We start from the raw sequence: 25,046 nt of genomic DNA on the forward strand, positions 1-25,046 counted from the left end.
ATGCATGTATGTGTTCATTAAAGTGGACATTGTGTCAGGTTGTCTGAGTGACCTGGATATAGGCATTCATGGATTAAACATTTGTGAGACATGAGTGTATATATGGGACAAAATTAATATTCAGTAGGTATGTGACAGCATGCAGAGGGCTCAATAGTGTGTTGTGAGTTCATCGAAAGGTCTGAAATGGAAACAGACACATTTTTATGCAACCCCAGGAAAAGCTATTTGTGATGTACTGTAGTCATCCACAGGGCCACTAGGGGGTGGGGGTGGGGGTGGGGGTTGAGGGTGTAGGGTTAAGGACAAAGTGTAGCCTAGCAGAGGAACACCTCTAGAGCTAGCTGACTTTTTTTTTTTTTAAATGGAAAATTCCTTTGGCTGACACCCAGTCTAGAACCAAACCTGACCCTGGTCACACATGTCACTGTCTACCACTACCAGAATTACCCATGCACAAAACCATACAAACCATTGTTTCTGATGACTCCAGGGAGCCCTGTGCCAAGTGTTCGAGTTGTAATTTTACATGACAGAACAGTGGTAATTAAGCTGTTTCTCAAATATAATTATCTTTTAAAATAAGGCAAACATACTGCATGAGAGTCAGTGGTTGAATGATTTATTAGAAGTGACCTTTAGGTGACTCAGTTGAAACTGAAATCATTTCGCCTGTGACTTGAATTTCACATACAAATACAGTACACACCTTAGTTTGTCTTTTCAGAGTAGACTATTAATAAAAAAGTTAATTGCAGATGTGTACATTGTGTATGTAATTATATACTGTAAAACGCATGAAATGCTATGGAGAACCATTCAATATAAATGTTAAAGTGAAGACACTGAATCGTGACATACTGTATTAGTCAAACATGACAATTGTGTTTAAGTAGAGTGCATTTTTTCATAACAAGTTTGATAGTTGTGGTTCAAAATGGCAACATCTCATATAATGTCAATATATTTTATATTACACTGTGTATAATAAATATCCACAACACAACATATTCACAGTGTGACCTTTGTGCAGTTTCCATTGCATTGACTTAAAATTGGATGATCATATCAATGGCATACACATTCTTCATACAGTATCTTAAAGGGGATTTGAAGTGCATTGAAACTCTACGAAATGATCCAGCTGTGGCAAGCATGGTTTGATTAATAAGGAAAGTACATTGAAATGCCAGAGAATCCATGTAAATAATTTAAGACAAAGAAAACTCAAAGATTGCAAAATGGCAGCGGCATAGAATATAAAATAGCTAGTGGTTGCCTGGGCTGGTTCTTAAGTGCCATGATAAGCATCAAGTCTTAAGGCACATAGTCTGTAATGTATACAGAATTTAGGAACCGGTTAGCACCATGTCAAAATAGTCCAAATGCAAAAAGTTAAAACGTACAGATATTACCTGATGCTTAGTATATAACTGACCCAAGACAAATAAGACAAGAGATTCCCCATGCATTGCAACCTAGAAGCAAATCCATTACAAGGTTCAGTCTTTTTCATCTTTAAGTAAAAAAGCTGAATATTAGGTAAAAATGACTGCGTACACACAGTTGTCTTCAAATACATCAAGTCCAATTGTACGCCACTGAATAAAACAAAGCACCTGGTTAAAACCCAGTTAAAAACATTTCACCTTTTTGCAATACTTTCATAGGCATGTGCAGGTATTTTTAAAATGCTAAAAAAAATACAGCGTATCTGGAATAGATCCATTGAACATTATCCTACAGGACTGACTACACAAGCTTGACACTGGAGTGACACTACAGCAGACCAAACAGACTCTGGAGCGTCCTCCACTCAGTCAGCCTCAGAGAGTCAGAGAGTCTCTCAGTGCCGCCTCGCTCCTCTCGGGTCCCAGCTGATGAAGAGGACAAGAGCAGCACCCCTGAGCGCTTTCCCATGAGTCTTTGCCACCGCTGCGTCTCACACGGCGGTCATGTTGGCCCAGGCAGGGAAGGAGTCCAGGTGAAACATGGCCCGCCCCCAGCAGTTGATGGACAGCGTGATGCAGATGATTCCGATGATGTTCATCACTACGCCAGTCTTGGCCTGCGGGAGATGACGCAACAAAATATGACTTGCCAGTCTTTTGAAAAAAGCAATTACACTATAATGAAATGTCACAATGGTTCTGTGGGCTGAGGGGCAGGATTACGAACAGTCGCACAGGCCACTGGAACAAAACGAGAGCTTATAAAGTTGTGTGGGGGGGAAAAACAAGGAACACTCCATTCAAATTACACAATGATCTCACAATAAATGAAAGACTTGCGGCAACTTAAGAATGAATAGTGGTTCAGTCGCACCGCGCAACTTGGCTGGATGACTTCCGCCATAACTATATAGCCACTGCACTCATCCGTTTTCCACTCCATGGCTGTGGCGCACGTACAGAGAAATAACTCACCATGTCGGAGACCTTGAGGTAGCCATGGGAAAACACAATGGCGTTGGGAGGGGTGGCCACAGGGAGCATGAAGGCGAAAGAGGCACTGAGAGTGCAGGGCACCATGACATACAGAGGGTTCATTCCAATGGACTGAGACTGTAATCAAAAGGAACATATGTTAGCACGACATGCTGAAATCCAGCTGAGCCTTCTCAAAAGACCTTCTTCCTATGGCCTCTTCTTTTTTTGGGTGCTACGCTTTTTTTCTGCTTTTCCCAGGCCATAATCACCGGCTCATAACTCAGATCCAAGTGCTGGTTTTCTGCGCCGAGGACTTTCATTAAAAGCGCTTGCTTTCGGTTCTCAAGACTTTCATTAAGTGGGTGTAATTAAGCAGCAGCGTGGCTGGATGATGTGGCCAAAATTGACTCACGTCTGCAAAAATGGCAGACATGATCCACACACTCATGCGGTGAAAAGCCAGACATTAAGAGCTGACACATTCTACGTCAAGATCTTTAGATGCTCAATATTGTGCTTGGGCAGAAGGGGGGAGGGTCTGGGATTTTGTTTAACAGAACAATGAAAAGAACAAGCCACCTGCTTTTAGCTTAATCTGAAGGATAAAGACATAATCTTGCACAATTGTTTGGGTTTACCACACAAATACTGGTTAAACAAAATGTGCACAGAAATAACCATATCACCAGCAGCAGCAACAACAGGGGGTGTAATGTGCTGAGACCCATCTATAACAGACCTTCTTCAAATCAATGTACACATTCAAAATAGATGTACACATCTTCATAACCATTCTATGTAATATTTTTTTCTAATGTGGCTTTTACAGGTCTTGGGATTCTTGTAACAGAGATCTCTAACCTCTTCCCATTATGAAGAACTTTTGATTTGGTGGCACTGAGTAATGAGTGCTCTCAAAACCACCACACACAATACATTTGTTCAGATCTGAAGTAATTACCTATCATGGACGCTAGAAAATTGTTGGTTGACTTGCTCTTTCAAAGACACTCTCTCACGGACACCAAACCACACACACTACACTACAAGAGCAATCAGTGGATTGTTGGCACACAACTACTATACATTCCCAGCTCTTTCTCTCTATTGTGAGGGTGTCTATGAGACTTCATACACCCCCAACTGGCTTTGGCTCTGAATAAATCTCATTCTCAATACTCTCACTTGACACATTCCACACTCGGAGCTGCTCACTGAATACACAGATGGTGATCAGTGATGCAATCAGTCAGAATGGAATGGGGTGACTTGGACACAGAGATGGATGGAGACACACACTTTCACACACACACTTTCACACACACACACACACACACACACACATAGCCACACACACACACACACACACACACACACACACACACACACACACACACACACACACACACACACACACACACACACACACACACACACACACAAACACACAAACACACACTGACACAGGTTGAAGAGGCCCAGAGGAAGGGGCCACTAAGTAGTTCAGCCCTACTGAGTTAGCTGACAGGAATGGGCATTCAAGCATGTAAATCCAGGCCAGTTGTCTGCTGGGCGGCATTTCAACGCTCCTCTCTCATTGGCAATCGCTTCCTTAGGGCACGCACTGGGCTGGCAACTGCACCAATGAGATGCTATTATCCATCAATGGTGTGAAATGAATGACTTTACTGCCCCAGCTTCCTCAGTAGCAAAGCTGTTGAATGGTACTCTGAGAGCCATAATGGAGTCAAAGTTTCAGGTTTACTTAAAAAGGAATTGTTTGCTGATTGGGTGATTGGTTGCGTGATATTCTACATTGTGTTTTTTCAGGAGCTGCTTAGAAAGGAGTCTTTGAAAAAAAAAATAACACAATGCACAAAAAGACACACGTAGAATATTGAGCTGCGAAAAACGTTTTTGTTGCACACTCTTACTATACGATGCAACCCTCATCTTTCTTTATAGTAAAAAAGGCCAGAGGTAAATCTTGCAGTGCAATTTAGGAGGACAACACCGTAAGCTCTTACCATGGAGGCCAGGACGGGCAGGAAGAGCGTGGCAGTGGCCACATTGCTGGTGCACTCGGTGAACGAAGCGATCAGGAGGCAGAGGATGATGGCTATGGCCCAGGGAGGAATGCTGTGTAGAGGGGTCAAGTGACTCCCCATCAACTTAGACAAGCCCGATAGCTGGAAAGAGCCAAGACAAGACTGTGTTAGACCTTTTGGTTTACTGTATTTTCCGACATGACACACAAATGATGATAGTAGTAAATGGATGAGATGTTATATTGTAGCAGGAAATAGAGATGTGCCACCTGTGTGTACTGAACGGCATGCAACGTGCAAGATGTACTGTATGTTGTTAAACACACAAACATCTCTGAATAGTTTGTCGACGCACCTCGCTACCCTTGGCTAGGGCGAACCCTCCCCCTAAGAGGAGCACAATGTTCCAGGGCAGCTTCTTCTGGGCCACCTTCCAGCTGAGCAGGGCTGGGACAGGAGCAGGTGTGGCCTGCGAGTCTGTGGTGAGACATAAGCAAATCAGTCTGTGAGACAGCCAGCAAACCTCTCACAGGAAAAATGAACCTCTCAAACTGTATCAAGCCAACCTGAGAGGTTCTATGATGAAACAAGATGGAATATATAATGATGCTGTATATATGTCTGGGTTTTTGTTAGCTATTGTATATTTTTTAGTGTGAGTACGGAGTGAGATTGTAAAATCACCTGCGTTGAAACATGAAAACCACTGCTTTAGCTGAGGTGGTTTTGAGGGGAGGACGAAGAGCAATACAGCAATGAAGACTGCCACAGTTGCATCTGTCACATATCTGAAAGTTTAAAAGAGCTTTAACATCAACCCAAAACAAACAATATTTAAGATAATCTTCAGAATACCACATTCAACAGAACCTGAAATAGTCAGGTAGTTTATTGATATTATGTCTAGAGCTGCCTTCTGCCAACCTGTCTAGGCACGGTACAATAGGTCAGATCACTGAGGCACATACTCTGCCTCTGAGTTGAAGATGTGGGTGGCCCATCCTGCCACAAAGCCGGGGTCGCGGGTAAACCACAACACCACCAGCAGGGTGAAGAGACCCAGCACGCTCAGCTCGCCGAAGGACATGGGCCCCAGTTGCCGATGCTCCTCGCGGATGACGTTGTAGGCAGCAATCTCCTTCTCGGACTTCTCAGCACCACAGCCCCATGTCTTCTTGATACTACATGATAGTGGAGAGAGGGAGAGAGAGAGAGAGAGAGAGAGAGAGACAGACAGACAGAGAGAGCAACAAAGAAGATAAGAAAAAAATATCAGAGGAGAAGACTTTTGTGGTGTGGTGGAGAAAGCGTGAGAAAGCAACATCAGAGAAAGATACGAGGAGAAGAGATATCACAGTTAGATGATAGGCCTTCTGGAGTGTGGTTTTATGTACCGGAGGTAGTTTGTTTCCCAGAGGGTGGGTGCACTCACTTAAATCCCATGAAGACGAACTGGAGCCAGAGCCAGGCCATGGTCAACATGAGGATCATGTTTGGAAAGGCAAAGCCAAACCAGGAGGCAAAATTGATGACATCGCCATTCTGAGGAAAGAGCCTGGAAGAGCGGTTCAAACCACAAGAATTATGAAGGCAAAACAACAAAGAAATACCATAATCCCAACAACTACTGACGCAACGCCTCCCATGCAATTCCGTGCAATGCTTGATAACCTACACTTAAGAGTGCGCAGACTAAGTAAGTGTGTGTGTGTGTGTGTGTGTGTGTGTGTGTGTGTGTGAGTCAGGGGGAAGGTCTGCACTGTTACTCACTGGTTCATCTGGCCCTTGAGCACCAAGTTTGGCCCAGTGCCGGTGAGGGTGGCTGTTCCTCCGATGCTGGCGGCGTAGCAAACGCACAGGGTCATGCCTTTACACATCCACAGTCTCTCCTTGGCCTCCATCCTCCTGGTGGCCTCCACTGACGCATCTAGCCCATTCACTACCACTGCAGTACAAAGAGACGGATATTCAATACAAAATGCATTATCATTATTATGGTTTGTGTTGTGTCTTTGTATCTTGTAAAAGTACTGGTGTGACACACTCCATATGAATCTAGATCTGAACTTGTTTTCTGCTTCTAAGTCTGGATATCAACCTTTATTCTTTGCATAAGTATATATACTTCTTTCATCCCGTGAGGGAAATTCGGTCTCTACATTTATCCCAATTAATGAATTAGTGAACACATACAGCACACAGTGAAGTGAACACACAATAACCCAGAGCAGTGAGCTGCCTGCACAACAGCGGTGCTCGGGGAGCAGTGAGGGGTTAAGTGCCTTGCTCAAGGGCTTCAGCCGTGGACTGGTCGGGGTTCGAACCGGCAACCCTCTGGTTACAAGCTCAACGCCCTAACCAGTAGGCCGCGGCTGCTGCTGCTCACCTTGTCCATCTCTCTGCTTCTCAGACTGTTTGTACTCGGCCTCAGCTGGGCGGTTAGGCTCCTCGGAGGAGAGAATCTCTGGCATCTCCATTTCGTGGGTGTTGAGTTGCTCAAGCACGGCCTGCACGATGGGCACCATCATGGCCGTGGTGGCTGTGTTACTGATCCACATGGACAGGAAGGCTGTCACTCCCATGAAACCAAGCATCAAGCTATATAGTGAAGCCAGAGACACAGGCTAGGTCAGGGGAACACCAAGACAGGAGCCTGAATGGACAGTGATTGTAGTCATGCAGGCACAGGACTGCAGTCTGAACCACCTATTTTACTTATGACTATGAGTTACATGAACTCTATAAGATAATGAGATATCTAAATCACAAAATGTAGACAAGGTCATTCCTTTTTTTCTAGCCATTGGATATTCGGTTCACTCACAGAGCAGGCCGAACCCCAACAATGAGTAGCACTCTCAGAGCGATTCGCTTGTGCAGGTTCCAGTGTTCCACTGCTACGGCCACCATCAGTCCACCCACAAACAACATGTTGGTGTCTTTCAGGTACTGCATGCACACCTTGGAGAAGCATTCACAAGTTAAACAAGTCCAAGGAACACTTGCAGAATAAACCTTTTAAACTTTTGGCCTTTATGGATTTTTGGCCTTAAGTCAACGGAACTCTCCACTGAGGCTCTCTTTTAATCCAGGGCTAGCCTTCATCCGTATATGGGAAGCCTGCCCTTCATACAGTAGCCAGAAAAGTTGTGGGTTGAGTTCCTGGCTTTCACCGCTGTGCCCTTGAGCAAGGCACTTAACCCCAAGTTGTTCTGGAGAGACTAGCCCTTATAATGATTGACATAGGCCTACAGTATGTAAGTCACTTGGGATAAAAGCGACAACCAAATGAGTAAGTACAGTATACGAAGAATCAAAGGTCTTGTTGACTGATGATGTACCACTTTGGAGGTCATGATGCCAAACATGGGGAAGAGGACAACAGGCATGAGGGCGGTGACGGCCAGAGGCAGAGCCTCGCTGCACCAGTATACTGCCATCAGCACGATCACGTAAGCACAGCATGCCTCCTGTAAACCAGACAGGAAACACAGAACACAACACACCATCAAAACCACGCAGAAGATTTATATATTTATAACCAGATTAGAAGATTTTGCCCCAATGATGAAAATGTTTGTTGTCCAGTAAACTGCAGTTTAGTATCTTATTTTACATAAACAACATCTTGCATTGTCATACTTGATGAGTTGTGTTTCACCTGTATCATCTTGGCTATCATATAATTCAGCAATTGTTACATCACGTGACCAAGAACACTTTCAATATGGTGCTCTGGCTGATACACTCATGGGTTTTCTGTGGCCTTACTCAGAAAGGAGTACCAAGAGATAACCCACAATGGCCTTGTAGGTCAATCCAGGACTTCCACTGGCTGGACCTCAGAGACCTATACTGTACAAAGCCCAAAGGTTCAGCAGACCCCTTGTTCTAAACCATAGTGAGCCTGTGTAGAAAGTTCTCACGGCCCACGTACAATCTTCACTGGCCCACAAGTAGAAAACGTGTTGTCGGCCAAGCAAGGGATAACCACACTGGTCCCAGGCTTGACATTTACTTCCCGCAGAAAACACACTTGGGGCTCTGCCTAGCATGTTTGTTATGATTACTCAATGATGACAAAGGACATAAAAGTAAAACTCATGTATAATTGATGCAAGAGAAATAGCCTATGTTATTGTGTTTTCTTGATTTATATTCTTATCCTTCTAGAGGTAATGTATCACCCTTGTTTTAAAACAATGTCCAATTAACACCCCTCTTCAGTTTGTGACTCACCTGCATTCATCCCGTCTCCTCTGAACTTCAAGCGTTACTCTAAACTAAAGCTACATTCTACAATTAGAATGTGTATTCCCATCACAATCACTGTGGTTTCAGTCTCTTTGAAATAATGGCCACATTTCCCCATGAAGTACTAGGCCTACAATTATAGGCACAAACACCTCATATTAAGTTATTATAACCAGTGCCTAACAAGAACAAGAGCCCAAATACTGTTTGCGTTGTATCATCTAACACTGATTATAACTATTAAGGCGGGTCATGCCAGCAGGTCCTGGACATATGATGGAAAAGTTACATAATTTCCTTATATCCTGACATTATTTTCTCTTAAGTAATAAACTGGTCTCACTGTCTGAGGCCATTGGGATGAAAAAAGTTATGCAGAGGAGTCACCCAGACCTTGAACTTGACCTTGATCTTTTGCAGGTGTTCCTAGTCCAGTTCTAAGGGACTGGATAAAAATGCAATGAAGACCGCATATAATAATAACATTTAATAACCTGTGCTAAAGTTTAAATAACACCTAGCGAACAGTTCGGAGCCTACAATACCCATCATTCAGAGAAAGCAATATCGTGACGATTCCCACGCTAGCCTACATAACACATGTGGTAGGCTGTAAACCAACAAAGGGTTAAAACAACAAATCTTAACATGCGTTATGCATTTGCAAGACAACAGACTTCTCACGTGTCTGAGGATTCATGTTTTAATAGACTTATCGAACATTTAGGCTAAATGAAAAATAAAGACAATCACAGCCACCTTTCTCAATAGGATCTATTTTCACATAGGCCTATTTAGAGACTTCCTAAAAAAAAGAGTAGGCTAGCCTAATCAAAATGTGTTTTAACAGCCTATTTACTTCATGACTATATTTTCAAACACTGCAATTTAAGGATAATAAACATACCGGCGTTCCTATGACAAGAGGAAGGGGCAGAAGAAGACACGGTGTTAAGCAGAGAATCATTCCATTCTTCACATTCCAAAGGACTTTCAGTGATGGTGCCATCCTGTAGACTAGAAGCAACAGGCGTGAAGAAGTTTGATGCTGCTGGAGCCGTCTTTTTAGAGAGGCGGCGAGAGGGAGAGGGAGAGAGGGAGGGCGGGAGGGAGAGGTTGCTTAGTGCATAGGGGGGAACCGCTGTAAATCTTCTTTATAGGCCTAGGCTATATATAAAAAAATCTTGAACAATCGCTGTAGCCTAACTCTTCAAGTGTGCATATTGCTTATGGCTACTAAACAATGGCACCTGCAATTTATTTAGTCTGAAATGACGTATGAGTGAACTACATTTCCTTTAAAATGTTAAACGTAGGCCTATTTTCTGGCAATAGGCCTATTCGGCAATTGCTACAAATGGCAAAACAATATAGGGCCTACCTATGGGTAGCCTAGTCGGTCGCTTACAATTAAGCCAAATTACTCAATGTAACCATCACCTCACCTATTGCATTTTCCTAAGCGAATAGGCTCTCCAGGCACGTTCATGATGCGCTTGTCTGTGGACTGCTAAAGAGTTTTCTTTGCAGCTTACATTGCCCTCCTGTGGTTGATATTGGAAGGTGCAGAGAAATAACCAACAAGCTGTGGTGGAAGTGGTAAAGTAATAGGCCAAGTAACAGTCATAATATTGTATAGTTAACTAACCTCGTTTAGGAGACACTATAGGCTGTAGCCTATTCAAAAAGATAAAAATAAAATAAATAATAATAAAAAAGAAAAACTTTGCAATGGGCACGGCTAACCTCTTAGAAATAGCCTATGTAAGGCCTCTCTCATAAGCAACATGATGATGATGATTATCTTATTATCGTTATTGTTATCATGATTTTTTTATCATAAGCATTATTGTTAGAGCATTTTACTTTCCAATGTGAAAAACAATTAGCTTAGGCCTACTCCTATGATGGCCTATGATCATCTAAATAGGCTACCTGCAAAAAAAAAAAAAAAAAAAAAAAAAAAGAGCTTGTGTAGGCCTATGGCAGTTTAAAAGTGCATTTCTGCGTCCAATTTATATTTCGGTTTTAATAAAGGCGCTAGAAATGCAGATTAGCCTACTGAAGTAGACCCTGTCCGCATTTGAGCCTTCACGAGAGTCAGAGATCAGAAGACAAATATGTCACGAGGTGGAGATTAAGGGCATGTTTAACAGGCCATAGCTGGCGTAGCTCTTTGCCACGGCACACACACAGACACACACACACACACAAATGCGCTTTTGACAAAATATAATGCCCCACTCTACGCCTTATTTTTCCAGATTATACAAACAATGCTTATTTTCACTAAAATAACTTTAGGCCAATAGCGAGTGACATTTTTTAAATACATATGCGTGATGGGGCGCGCGTGAAGCGCCTGCCACTCTTTCTGTAGTAGAGAAACCCATACCTTATCCATTCTCTGGAAACTGGGAAATCACATTATTATTTAATTATTGATTAAAAAAAAATGCTCACACCACTAAATACAAAATGTGTCTTTTTGTAATTTAACGTTATGCCTACTTTAATTTTTCGCCTTTATCGCGAACATTCTTGAACACACCCACTGCCATGTCTGTCACGTGAGATTTCGACGCAACAACATGGCTGCTATCATCAGATTGTTGGGACAAAACATCTTTGGGTAGCTACTGAGCTGCAGATGTCTCTTGTAAATAATGCATTCTTCACCACCAGAAAAAGACTGGAATTACTGTGCATGACAAGGTACACATTATTGACTGTTCAAGAGAGAAATTATGGGACGTGATGTTATATGATCAACTGTTACGCTGAAGCTGGAGGTACGTGAATCATGGGCTAACACAAGCTAATTTAGTTTGTCAAGTAACGTAAGCAAGCTAATACCATTCTTTATCGACTTGAAGATGATTTAACCACTTTTAACATGAATGAAGTGTGTGAACAAAGCAAATACAATGTCGCCCGTGACTGCTTATTAATTGAATGTCATCAGACTGAAGCGAGGTGTTTATTGCGTTATCTTGCAACTTGCAACTCTATTTCTTACCAAATGAAACGAAAACGTCCTTGTGTTAAGAAGTTATTGGCTAACTTATGCAGCTAGCGCCATTGTTATAATGCTGACTTTAGAAGTGTACAACGTTGTTTAGATATGTCTCTTATTGCATGTCTCAAAGGGAACTTCTGTTTTTTTTCTCTCTCGATTGTTAGACATATAATGGCAGCAATTTCCTGTACAGTTGATGGTATCATGTGAGCAGAAGAAATGCATTGTAGTCAGAAAAAAATGTCAGCTGAGAGACGAGTCTGAAAGATTTTGCATACCAACTGTGTTCAATCGTGATCGTGCATTTGGTTTAACTCAAATTTGGTAATGTTTTTTTCTGACTTTGGTTCCTTTTGGGGAAGTGTCTCAGTTTGGTAATGTGTGTTTTCAGGAACTGTTTCCAAACTGCCAAACGCGCCCGGATCCTTAGAACTTGTGAAATGGCATGAAATTGACTCTCTTAGAAGCAGTGATGTTTGAAGAATAGGATAAGTGTCTGTCCTGTTGAGTCTAAAGACGACGACATGGAGTGGCTGGCAGCGGCTGTGGAGAGGGACCTGGGGTTGGATCAACGCCAGCTGGGTCCAGGACCACGCCCTCATGAACTGGTCGCCCTTGTTCCAAGTCGCTGGGTGATGGGATTAAGAGAGCGAAAAGTAACCCGGTGTGCACGCTTCGATGCCAGCTGTGAAGCAGAAATATCTGCTGTCCTTCAAAGATCACAGGTGAAGTTACCGGCAGGATGGACCAGGGTCCGCATCCAGGGGCTCCGGAAGAGCAAGTTGGGCTATCGTTTGGCAATTGTCCCTGGTTGCTATGGTGAAGGACTTTCCCAGGACTCATTCATGAAAGCGATGAGTGGGGTATCCCACAGCAATGTCAGGTACTGTAAATCATAAATGTAAACTGGTTTAGTTTTACTGTAATTTGCTGGTAGCATACTTATGTTGAAGTTTTCCTCAGTTGTAGAGAAAGCATGAAGCATTTTAACAGCTATTAATTAAATCCTTATGTCTCTATCCATTGTGCAGAAACCTGTGGCGTGAGGCTCATCGTTCCCTTGTGCAACCTTATGCTGGGCCTGTGGATTATACACAAGTGCAGGCTGTTGATGCAGTGCGACAGGCATTGCAGAAGCTCTTTTGCGTCACTTTCATGTCAACTGACAGGGTCTCCCCGTCTCTGTCTCCAGCCAGGGAGAAGGAGAGGGAGAATCTGTTCTTGTCAAGCTCTGCTGCTCCCAAACAGAACACTGACAGTCTCTGTCCAAATGTGGTCCCTGCAGAATGCTTACTGGAGTCAGGAGATGTACTGTACGTGATTCTGCCTTATACTCAATATTCTCTTCAGGACATTGTATCATACAGCCCAGCTAAGCTTTCCAACAGCCACGCTAAAGTGCTGTTCATTCTGTACCAGGTGCTCATTGCTATGCGTGCTTGTCAGGCTGCAGGGCTGTCATGCGGTGAGGTGTCTTTGATGGACGTAGCAGTGGATGAGCAGCTCTATAGTCGCCTCAGTGTGTCACTGACACACTATGAGGAGCTGGGTGAGCACAGAGATGCTGCTGACTACATTACAGATAAACAAGTGCCAAGAAGTATTGCAGTGAAAGACAATGCCATTGTCAACAGTGGTGTGAGTGGACATCTATGCAGGGATTGTTTTGGGGAGCTCAAATCTCTGGTCTTAGACTGGGTCCATGGTCGCGTCAGCAACTTTCGTTATCTGATGGAGTTGAACAGACTGGCTGGAAGACGGGAAGGGGACCCAAACTATCACCCAGTCTTGCCATGGGTTGTTGACTTTACTGTGCCATATGGAAAATTCCGTGACTTGCGGAGGTCTAAATTTCGTCTCAACAAAGGTGACAAACAGCTGGATTTCACTTATGAAATGACCAAAGAAGCCCTTGCTGCAGCAGCTAATGGAGGAAGTGGAGGCAATTTCTCTGGAGATCTTGGTGTGTCAGTGGGAGCTGTTGGCACAGGGCCATCTGACCACCTTCATGTGCCCCATCACATCTCTGATGTCTTGTCAGACATCACCTATTATGTGTACAAGGCCAGACAGACCCCCAAATCTGTGCTGTGTAGCCACGTGCGATCCCAATGGGAACCCAACGAATACCCAGCCAGCATGGAGCGAATCCACAGCTGGACCCCAGACGAGTGCATCCCAGAGTTCTTCACTGACCCTTCCATATTCCGCTCCATCCACCCAGACATGCCAGACCTAGAGGTGCCTCCCTGGTGTAATTCATGTGAGGAGTTTGTGGAGGTGCATAGGCGCCTCCTGGAGAGCCACGAGGTATCTCAGCAGCTACACCACTGGATCGACCTCACATTTGGTTACAAATTGTCAGGAAAAGAAGCGGTTAAAGCCAAGAACGTATGCTTGCACCTGGTGGATAACCACACTAATCTATCCTGCTATGGGGTGGTGCAGCTGTTTGACCAGCCCCATCCTCCCCGCCTTGCTCCTTATCAGTATTCCCCACCAGAGCCTCCCTATCTTGGTCCTGCAGCTGTTCCTTCATGGCAAGTCCCAATCATTGCATCTATGGCAGATGTTGTGGATGGATCGGTGCCAGAGGCCACTGGCTGCGAGTCTGGTGGCTGGACAGTCGTTGACCGGTATGATGACCTTGAACAGGGAATGGAAGCCTTGGACTCTTTAGGTGCACCCTCAGGCATGCCCTCATCAACATCATCCTCTGCTCCAGTTCCGTTAGTAAACCCTGCTGTTGGAAAGGCAGGTCTAGAGCACTCAACATTGGCAGTATCTCCATCACCAAACTCCTTGCCAACTGAGGGCTCGGGAAGCATCACCAATGCTTTGGGATCTGGCATTCGAAGCGCCATGAGAGGTAGCACTAACAAGAAGCATGGTGAGAGTAGTCACAGTGCTCCAAATTCAGAGGATTTTAAAATAACCTTGCCAGAGGGATTCAGCCCATTGCAGCCCTTAGAGGAGTTGGAGAAGCTTAATAATTTCCTTGTCAAAGGTCTGCGTGCACAGGTTTCATATGTTGAGTCTAGCAAGCAGAAGGAACAAATGCAGGCAGCACCAGTGTCACTTGCAGATCTCTTTCAGAGGGATATGCAAGCCTTGGGTGTGCTCATTGCAGAGATTTTCTGTTCATGCAAGCTGCGGGGGATAAAATCAGGCTCTCCCTTGAGACAACGTTTCCAGGCGATCATGAAACTGTGCTCGGCCAGCTTTAGGGATGTTCCATTACCACTCCATCACGCCCTGGAGAATCTTCTGCATATCCACAGGCACTCCAAATCAGACAATTTGCACTCCTTAACATACCCATTACTGTTCAAATATGATCCTGTTTACGAGGGCCTTCCGCCACCAAACCCATGGCAGCTGCTCAGCCCGGCTCTCTCCCCGCTGCCTTTTCCAACATATTTCCCCTCTCTGCACAAGTTCATATTCTCCTACCATTCCAAGATGGAATCTCCCAGTAGCACCCAAGGTCGTGACATTGTGTTCCATTTATGGCAGCAGCTTGAGACATTGCTGCAGGGCAACATCACTGCAGAGGGGCTGGAGATCCTTCTGCCTTTCGTTCTCACATTGATGATGGAAGAGTCTACTGCAGTGTATGCTGCTTGGTATCTCTTCGAACCAGTTGCTAAGGTCCTGGGCCCACGCAATGCTACTAAATATCTACTGAAGCCACTGATTAGCGTGTATGAGAATCCTAGATGTTTGCGTGGCCGTTTCTACCTCTACACCGACTGCTTTGTGCTGCAGCTGATTGTGCGCCTCGGATTGCACGCCTTCCTGGCCAGCCTTCTGTCCCATGTCCTGCAAGTTATCACAGGTTTTGAGGGCTGCAGCAGGAATTCTGGCTCTACGTGGGAGGGAGGTAAAGCTCTTAGAGGTGTCCCTGGTATGGGAGAGGATGAGGAGGAGTACTACGAGTGTGACAATGGCACAACTTCCACGGTTAGTGCAACCGGAAAGGCCAGAGGTGGTAGTGGCCCTGTCAGTGGAGGGGTAGGTGACCCAGGACTGGTGGACTTTTCCTCTGGTGTAAGCCTAACTGACCAGGTCTTCCTGACTGAAGGTGAGGACTTCCAGAATGGATTCTATGTCAACACCGGAACAGCTGGGGCTCCAGGGGAAGTCAGTCTCCCTGTAAAACAACAGAACAGTCAGAATTCTGCAAGTAAAGACACAGACCAGGAATCCCTCAGTGTGGGGAAACTGAGTGACAAGAGCAGCGCCAGTGAAGTTTCCATTGGAGATGGAGACTCAGCCAGGGACCGTGCTAGCTTGAAATCTACTGACAGCAATCAGGACCTGAAGCAGGCTAGTGATGGGGAAGATGGTGGAGAGCTAGATGATGATGAGGACACTGTGGGTGGCAAAGTGCAAAGAGTGCCCAGTCTGGAGCTTACTGTTTCTGGCTGTTTGGAGGACTCGGGGGCAACTGTGGCAACACTGGAAGGAGAGTTCCTGAATGGCATGGAGCAAGGGGAGGCAGAAAAAAATTTGGTGGCAGGAGATGAGGAGCCTGACTGTTCAGAAGACTCCACAGAAAAGGAGCACAAGATCCTGCTTGGTGAGTTCACGTTTTGTTATCTCAATTTATGTTAAGAGCACACAAAAGTAAATACTCTGTCTCTCAATGCTCTACTCTCAGTCATTTGAATTCATATTCATATTCATGTTCAAGTGTTTTGATTTTGCATTGATCCTGTGTTACAGATACTGTATGCAAGACAGTCAGATGGCTTTCGGCAAAGCTTGGCCCTACAGTAACCTCCAGATATGTGGCCAGAAATCTCCTGAGGTTGCTCACAACGTGCTATGTTGGTAAGCTGTTGGCACATGACTTGCCACTACAGAGTATCATTTTGACTTGACGGGTTTGATCTAATTTGCCCCTCTTTACCCATAGGACCTGAGAATCACCAGTTTGTACAACCTGTGCCGGAAGAAAGCAGCCTTGAGAGTGTTGGCAGTGTGTATGAAAAGAAACCAGTGGTTGGAGACCAGACGGCTGGCCCAGTTCTAGACTGTCTCATCTATGTAGCCCACCTTTATGGAGAACCTGTTCTGACATACCAGTATTTGCCCTACATTGGTTACTTGGTAGGATTTGATCACGTTTCCCAAGTATCTGATACTGACTTGTCTACTTTTTTTTTTTTACATTTTGTTATGAGCTGAGCTGACCTACAGTACTTCCTGTACCCTCCTAGGTGTCCCCGCCCTCCTCCTGTCGTCTCAACACAAGGAAAGAGGCGAGTCTGTTAGGGGCGGTGGTGTTAACCCAGAAGATCATTGTCTTTCTCTCGGACACCACATTGATGGACATGCTGATGAAGATCAACCAGGAGGTCCTCCTACCACTGCTGGATCTCTTGACTTCTCCTCAGATGGGGTAGAGCTTCATAACACCATCAAAGTCAATGGCCTAACCACAAAGTGCTTTCCATTAGCACCGCTACCCGTGAGATCTTTAATGTAATGTTGCTATAATGTCCCTGTGTGCATTAGCTTTCCCAGTGGGGTGCAGACACGCTCTGCGTTGTGTCTGAAGACCATCAGCCTCATGGCATTGATCTGTCTGCGCATCGGCAAAGAGATGGTGCTGCAGCACATGGCGGACACACTCTGTAGATTCTTTGAGGTCTTCTCCCTGCTGCAGTGTCTGCAGTTACAGGTGAACCATGTCATGAAAAGAAGTGGTTTGATGATTAACTGTTGTTACTGGAAGTTAATGGCATAATTTGAGGTTTCAGAGTCATCATGTTGCATGTTACACTCATGATTCGTTTATAAGTAATTTGTATGATTTGTTTCTGACTCACAACCTATGCATTGCAAGGAACATGTAATTAGTTATTAATTATGGTCATTTTCAGATGGAGAATGCCCCTCGCAGGGAAGTGGGAGAGTGTATATTTTTGGATGCTCGCAATCAGCATGGCGATGATATCACCTGTGAGCTCAGGGTCCTAGAGGAGCTGCAGGCTGTGTTCAATCCTGAGATGGCCTATGCATCCTACATTCCTTTCTATTGTCTTATTGGTAAGCCCCTCGCCTCAGAAATGGGCATGGAACAAATAATAATAATTTTTTTTTCTCTTTTGTCTTTGTTTTATATGGATATGATATCTATTCAGTACTTAACTTAAATTTTCATCAACAGGTGATTCAGGAATTTGCAAACTGGTACCCAACCATGAACTGGTTTGGCGTCTCGGGCAGTCATACCATGACAAAATAAACCCAGGTAGCCCAGATTCTAACTCCGCCGCAGGCCACAGACCTGAACAGCCATCCACTTCTGTGGGACTGTCCCCAGGCTCAGGGCGACGCATCGCTCACAGCCCTTTCCCGGCCTCCTCCTCCTCTTCCACCCCACTAGGGGGAGACACCCTCCCAGAGTCGGGGACCTTCGGCAGCCATCTCGTGGGCAACCGGATCCAAGTCTCCCGGGGGTCCGAAATGGGAGTGAGCCCAAACTTGTCGGGCATGGACAACTGGAGCCGTGCACATCCTGCTCACATTCCTCCAGTCACCTCCTCGTTCAGCTCGTCCTCCACTGTCCCGTCCTTCTCTGTCTCCTCCTCCTGGGTGCTGAGCTCCACCCCGGAGGACAGTGCTCTCAAGCAGAACCTGCCCCTGAGCACACGAGCCCTCCAGGGCAACTGGTTGGCCTACTGGCAGTACGAGATTGGGCTCAACCAGCAGGACCATTTCCACTTCCACCAGATCCGACTGCAGAGCTTTCTGGGCCACACAAGCACGGCCAAGTGTCTGGCTCCGCTGGCGGGCGAGGATTACTTCCTGTCGGGCAGCAAGGACAAGACGGTGAAGCTGTGGCCGTTATATAACTATGGCGACGGCACACGGGAGATGGAGCCGAGGCTGACCTACGTGGAACATCGTAAGTCAGTGTTCTACGTGGGCCAACTAGAGTCTCTGCAGGAGGTAGTGAGCTGCGACGGAACTGTGCACCTGTGGGACCAGTTCACAGGTGAGAGACAGACCCAACATGCCTGTCATGTGTGCCAAGAATGAAAATTCTCAAAGCAAAACGATTTGTTGTTGATGCAGATTACTCCCCACAATGTATGCCTCATTTTAATGCTATGTGTCTGAAATATATTTTCAGTAAGTACAATTGATATTTAGATATAATATCTAAATCTATATGTAAGGGATAATGTATAGAACGCCGGTCATTATCGGAAAATAATTCCCGACAGGATGAACTGAACCCCGACGCGCAGCGGAGGGGTTTTGCTTCGTCCTGAAGGGAATTATTTTCAGATAATGACCGGCGTTCTATACATTATCGCGCTTATTATACGGCTACTTGCCAAAACGAGAAAATAAACTTATCTCAATGTGTCTTTAGCAATGACTTGGCTACCGTTTCGTGGCTTCCGCAACAACTAGCGGAGTGAACCCGTTGCCATTGGCAGCGGTCATTATACCTTTGGAGCGGTCATTATGCAAATATAACGGACCGGTAGAACGTTGAGAGGCCCATTCAAAGTGAATGGGAGCTCCCTCAACATTCTAGAGAGCCGTATAATAAATATATATATCATATATACTGTATATATATATATATATATGTAAGGGATAATGTATAGAACGCCGGTCATTATCGGAAAATAATTCCCGACAGGACGGACAGAACCCCGACGCGCAGCGGAGGCCCATTCAAAGTGAATGGGAGCTCCCTCAACATTCTAGAGAGCCATATAATAAATATATATATTATTATACTGTACATATTATTATATGATATTATATGATGATATGTATGTATGTGTGTAATGTAAAAATATAATGTCCTTCAAATCGCATTTCTATTGTTTTGGTACTAGGCAAGCAGATCCGCTCTTATGAGGCTTTGGATGGAAAGAACCCCATCACAGCTGTCACAGCCATGCCCGCGCCGCATTGCAGCGTGGTTTTCGGTAGTGCCGACTCCGTCCTCCGTTTCATCGACCCTCGCAAACCAGGCCTCCAGGTACTGCCTCTCCGCCATCTCTCATAAGTCTCGTCCACTCATTCCGTAGTCGGTTTCGAGGCGGGATTCCCCATCCACCCCTCCTTGAGCTCTTTGCTAATGTGAAATGCATCCTCAAGGTTATTCCCTCCATACGGTCAAGCGTCTGAATTATTTATATGGCGTGTAATTGCATTGCTTGGCTGGAGTGTTTCCCGTTAATGTGGTTCTCGATGTCTTCTCTTCCTGTCAGCACGAGTTTCGGCTGGCCTACAACAACATGAGCGCGGGGCTGATCCGCAGCCTTGCTGTGAGCCCCGGGGGACGCACTGTAGCGGCGGGCTTCTCCTCGGGCTTCATAGTGCTGTTGGACGCACGCACAGGCCTGGTGCTGCGTGGATGGCCTGCTCACGAGGGAGATATCCTGCAAATGAAGGTGCGTGTATGTGTGTGCGCGTATGAATGTGTGTGCGTGTGTGTTTGCATGTGCGTTTTTACATTTATCTTTAGCCTATAGGTGTGTTTGAAACCTATTTGGCTTGCCTGACCATGAGGAGATCCTGCAAATGAGGAAGTGTGCGGGTGTATTCGTATGCATGTGTGTGTGTCTGTATTTCAAGTTCGTCTTTTATCTATGATTATTTGTATTGTGTGTGTGTGTGTGTGTGTGTGTGTGTGTGTGTGTGTGTGTGGGGGGGGGGGCTGAATGTTCTTTGTTCAGTCAGGGTGTGGGAGTATTTATCAGTGTTTGTCGTGTGTGTGTGTGAGCCTCCCTTTGCGTTGGTTTATTTGTAAGCAAGCCTTATTATTAATTCCCTTTTCTCTGGATGTAATGCTGCTTTGGGTAATGCATTTTAGCCATCCTCATAAATCAAGGGATTACGTGAATGAGTCATTCGGATTGAAGAACCTAATCTATTAATGAACAGCTAGCTACTTCAGTAATCAGTGATGTTACATATTCATTTCTATGCTTAAAGTCGCAAACACCAGCTTTGAGATAGCTTTAGGTTCATGCTTTTGATTTGGTACCATAGTTTATGTGATATAATGAATCATCATACGAAATATGACTATCAGACCGGAAATCAATTAGTTGATTCCTAATCCTCTGTGTCGATAATGTCTAATTTTCTTTTACAAACACACTTCACTGATTCACTCACTGTATGTGTTTAATCGTTTCCTCAATCGTTTTGTACAAATTCGGGTATCCGTGGCCTACTGGTTGGGGAATCAGACTTGTGACCCGAAGGGTGACCAGTTGACGTTGACTGGTAGGAAAAATGTGGGTAGAGGGAGTGATTTAAAACAGCTCTCCTACATCCACACATACGGGTGAGGTGCCCTTTAAAGTGTAACTGCACCCTGTTGATTGATTGAAATTACTCATAAGTGGTGACCTACACTATTACCAGGGTTAATGTTGACAAAAATCATGTTTCCCAAGAAAAGTAACATTTCGTATGATTTTGCTCTCCGTGCCCTCTACAGGTTGAAACATGCCATGGCATTTTGGTCCAAAATGCTATTGGAATGCTGACGTAGTCCTGCACTTTTCTGCTGAGACTACGTCACCGGGTCGTTACAAATTAGGAATGAAACGCCCCAACACCTGCTGCCCTGATTAGCCTACCTGTGATAAGCCATGTCTGCAGCACTCATTCCCAGATTGACACGAAATCACCATGGTTGATTGGCTGCAGCAGCGCTGCACTACCTTCCAAATTTCAGAACGTCCTGCCCATTTTGAAAGCCTTTTTCAGAAATGTGAAGTGGGTGGAGTTATGGGGTGAAGTTACACTCAGAGCGGTGGATAAAACAGAGTGGCGACACTCCCATAGACCTCCATAGGAAAAAATGGCAGCGCTTTTTCCAGGCTATTTCCTCGTTATGGGGATTTTGGAACTGTTTACAGCCAATCTCTTGGTCAGTAGTCAATGAGTTAATTGATTACACCTTCCAGCATCAGAAGTACATCCCACCCTCCTGCGATTCAGCCATTCAGCACAGGTTTTTTTGGAACTTTTCATCGTGGCGGCAACATTAAAGAGTGTCGCAACTCTCTCTTTCTATGGCTCTGGTTACACTTAAATGAAAGACACCTAACCTCCAACCCCCAGTTTCCAGGTCAAGGGCCACTGTGTATAAACGTATGCACATTATCCGAATGGGTTGCAGAGCGGCAGTGAACAAATTTGCTCTCAGAAATGAGTAATGCTTACTAGTAAATGTCGTAGAATTGATAACGGAACATACGTAAATTCTACTCTCAACTAGTGGAGTCATCCATTGATCACTTAGGAACGTAGTGTTGTGTAACAGAAATTCCTGTGCTCTTGGTGTCCTCAGCCTGCTCTATCCGAGTCTGCTTTAGAGAACTACCTAACATCATAAGTCGTAGTCATGTATTCGTTACATGCTGAGTGCTAGGAGATATTTTTAGCCTGTTTCTTAATATGTAAATCGGGACTGTTGTGAGAGAAAAGTTCAAGTTTCTCATGGTTGGAGTGAAAGTTGTACCCATGTGGGTTTGCTCTGAAGCAGTCAACACGCACCAGTAACTAAACAAACTTTATTTAACCTAAATCCACAGGTCAAGGATTTTGGCTCAGAGGCCCAGGTTCAGGCAAATATGGACATGGATTAGTCATTATAGAGGCTTCAACACAAGCCTCTATGTTCTTGCACTTGATTTAGACTAGATTGTGCCTTCCTAATAAATAAACTTAAGTAATAAATAAATAAAACTTAAATTAAATAACTTATGTATGAGATTCAACTGCAGCTTAGATGGCTTAAATATATATCAATATATATATATATATATATATATATATATATATATCATATAAATATGAAATATGAAATATATATTTTATATAACACACATACACACATACATGTCATGTAGTCATGCATACTTGAAATGAGTGTCAGTGATGTATGTCATCTTGTGTGTTTGTGTGTGTCTTGCCAGGCAGCAGAAGGGAACCTGGTCATCAGCTCCTCCTCTGACCACACCTTGACAGTGTGGAAGGACCTGGAACAGAAGCCTCTGCACCAGTACCGCTCTCCATCCGACCCCATCCACACCTTCGACCTGTACGCCTCCCAGATAGTCACCGGCACCGTGGCCAACAAGATTGGCGTCTACTCCATGAACGACATCTCAGCCAGCCCTGCCAGCTTGACCAAGCTCAGCTCCGAGAACTTCCGCGGGACCCTCACTAGCCTGGCGGTGCTTCCCACAAAGAGGCTGCTGCTGCTGGGCTCCGAGAACGGGGCCATCCGGCTACTGGCCTGAGAGCCAAAATCCTCAGAAGCAGCGGCAGCTGCAGCCTTGGCCATTTGTTCATGAGTGTCCTTTTCCCCAAAGCCTGTCTCCTGTGTCAGCTGTAGCTCCAACTCAGTTAAGAATGAGACTTATTCTCTGGATGAGACCAGAGAGAGAAATCACTCATTTTTTTTCTTTTCTTTCTTTTTTTTGGCTAAGCCATGGAGGGCCATGTGACTCTTTTAGCCTTTCAAGCCTCACACAACAAGGACCTCACTTACTACCCTTAAAGCACTGTTGGTGACCAAAATAGCATTTGTAAGAGAAAACCCACAATCAAGGATGGCTTCATTAGCAAGAATATGTAGTGGAATACAGTTTTATGATTTTTATAGGGTTATCTTAAGAATTGATGACTAGATACTGAGGTATATGAAATTCCTGTCACTGACTGGGTTGAATATTCTTTATTGGAATGGATCGCAAGAACTGCTCAGGAAAGAGGAGCCAAGTCGAGGTGGTGATGTAGTGTTTACACTCTCCAATCAGACGTCTGAGAACACCAAAAAAATCATCAGAGGAACAGAAAACACAAAGAAAGACACTGTGAGATTCATGGACCTCCCATCATGTCTCCCGATAATGTCACAAATGCATCAGATGCACTCAACAGCTATGCAGTATTCATTCGTAACATTTTTTTATTGTTCCATTTGCCAGACACCCAGCGTATTTTATTTCATCTCTAAATCCCTGTGTTCAGTTTGGTAACCTTTTTCAGTGGGCGATGTTTGTTGGCGGTGGTGTCCTTCGGCTGTTCACTGGGCCCTATGTGTCTTATTCAGTCATTGCGAGAGACTGGGCACATTGAAGCCAAGGCCACATGCACAGCAGTGGTTGACTCTGTCTACATCACAAGTGGTCCAGCTTATAGCTCTGATGGCACACGCTGAAGCCTGTTTCATGTGGTAGATATGCGTTGAAATACTGGGATTTAGATCTGCACTTACTGATGAGGCTATATGGTTTGATGTTTTTGACGTGTACCTTAATCAATACAGATTTACTGATTTGCATAGACACAATTTCATGATCTAACTCCTTGCTTAACTTCTACTAAAACCCACATTTTTAAAAAATATTCTGCCAGTTGTTGACAAACGTTACATCAGCACTAACTGATGTAATTAAATGTACTAATATAGTAAAGCTTGTTTACATGTTTTGTAGGTCCTTTAAAAAAAATTGCATCCTGTCGGAAATTTGCAGTTTATATCAATCCCCGACTCCCTCAAAACCGTTGTAATAACAGTTTGTCTTCTAATGCAAGACTGAGTTTGTGTTGACGTGATTATAGACACAAGCAATAGTTCCCCAACTCTATTCTCACCATCCCCTAAGGTTTGTCTTCACTGCAGAACTGTTACTACAAGGCTAGAATAGATGTTCAAGGTCTGTGTAGAATTATGCCTAACAATTAATTGAAACGTGTGCACTGAAACATACACACATGGTTACAAACAAACAATTTGTGTGTCTGTTAATTACATATTTAATCGAAAATGCACCCTTTATAATGTCCTAGAGCTGAGAATATATTTTGAATTTTTAATGATGCCCATCTCCTCTTTGTATATGGTAAAAAAATATTTAGTGGTAAAGCTGTTGCTGATTCACTGATAGAAGAACTATTTGTAATTCACACATTAGTCATTTTTCACTGGTTGACATCAAACGTGACATCAGAACCTCTCTGATCATATACATTTCAGCCTTAAAGCCCAGAATTATGTAACTACATTGGAGTCATTGTTTATTCAAGTTCATCCAAACTTTGAAATTTTAACATCTGATTTTTTTATATACCAATATCAAAAGTACATAAACTGAAATGACCGTTGAATCATTTAGTCATAAGAAAATGTTGGTTTTACATTTGTCCTTTTTGAGCACACAAGATCAAAACAAGTAAATGCTTATTTTATTTATTAACAGGTTTAATAAAGTATTATCTCTTCAATGA

The 25,046-nt window shown here is 44.3% G+C and overlaps 2 protein-coding genes across 5 annotated transcripts; one reads left to right on the forward strand and one right to left on the reverse strand.

The window, feature by feature from the left end:
- Positions 1-630: 630 nt before the first annotated feature.
- Positions 631-11,216, reverse strand: slc13a5b (solute carrier family 13 member 5b). 3 transcript variants are annotated; one of them, XM_062551767.1, is made up of 14 exons: positions 11,127-11,216; positions 10,177-10,316; positions 9,639-9,792; positions 7,819-7,947; positions 7,302-7,438; positions 6,864-7,075; positions 6,248-6,422; positions 5,910-6,032; positions 5,446-5,658; positions 5,162-5,265; positions 4,833-4,954; positions 4,457-4,618; positions 2,427-2,564; positions 631-2,068 (listed from the first exon to the last, which is right to left on the reverse strand). In XM_062551767.1, exons 2-14 carry the CDS (start codon positions 10,218-10,220, stop codon positions 1,943-1,945), a joined length of 1,839 nt encoding a protein of 612 aa, XP_062407751.1. In that variant the 5' UTR covers positions 10,221-10,316; positions 11,127-11,216; the 3' UTR covers positions 631-1,942. The 3 variants fall into 3 exon arrangements, with proteins under 3 accessions (XP_062407751.1, XP_062407752.1, XP_062407753.1); XM_062551768.1 differs by lacking the exon at positions 10,177-10,316 and having other exon boundaries at positions 9,639-9,748; positions 11,127-11,209; XM_062551769.1 differs by lacking the exon at positions 11,127-11,216 and having other exon boundaries at positions 9,639-9,748; positions 10,177-10,247.
- A 99-nt stretch (positions 11,217-11,315) lies between these two features.
- Positions 11,316-25,043, forward strand: wdr81 (WD repeat domain 81). Of its 2 annotated transcripts, none has more exons than XM_062551766.1 (12): positions 11,316-11,446; positions 12,142-12,633; positions 12,782-16,332; positions 16,479-16,586; positions 16,672-16,865; positions 16,976-17,157; positions 17,274-17,439; positions 17,642-17,807; positions 17,929-18,759; positions 19,622-19,767; positions 20,000-20,182; positions 22,727-25,043. In XM_062551766.1, the coding sequence occupies exons 2-12, from the start codon at positions 12,275-12,277 to the stop codon at positions 23,051-23,053; spliced, it is 6,213 nt and encodes a 2,070-aa protein (XP_062407750.1). In that variant the 5' UTR covers positions 11,316-11,446; positions 12,142-12,274; the 3' UTR covers positions 23,054-25,043. The 2 variants fall into 2 exon arrangements, with proteins under 2 accessions (XP_062407750.1, XP_062407749.1); XM_062551765.1 differs by having other exon boundaries at positions 11,342-11,523.
- The last annotated feature ends 3 nt before the right edge of the window (positions 25,044-25,046 follow it).

This window comes from Sardina pilchardus, chromosome 13 (genome assembly GCF_963854185.1).
Source record: "Sardina pilchardus chromosome 13, fSarPil1.1, whole genome shotgun sequence".
NCBI lineage: Eukaryota > Metazoa > Chordata > Actinopteri > Clupeiformes > Clupeidae > Sardina > Sardina pilchardus.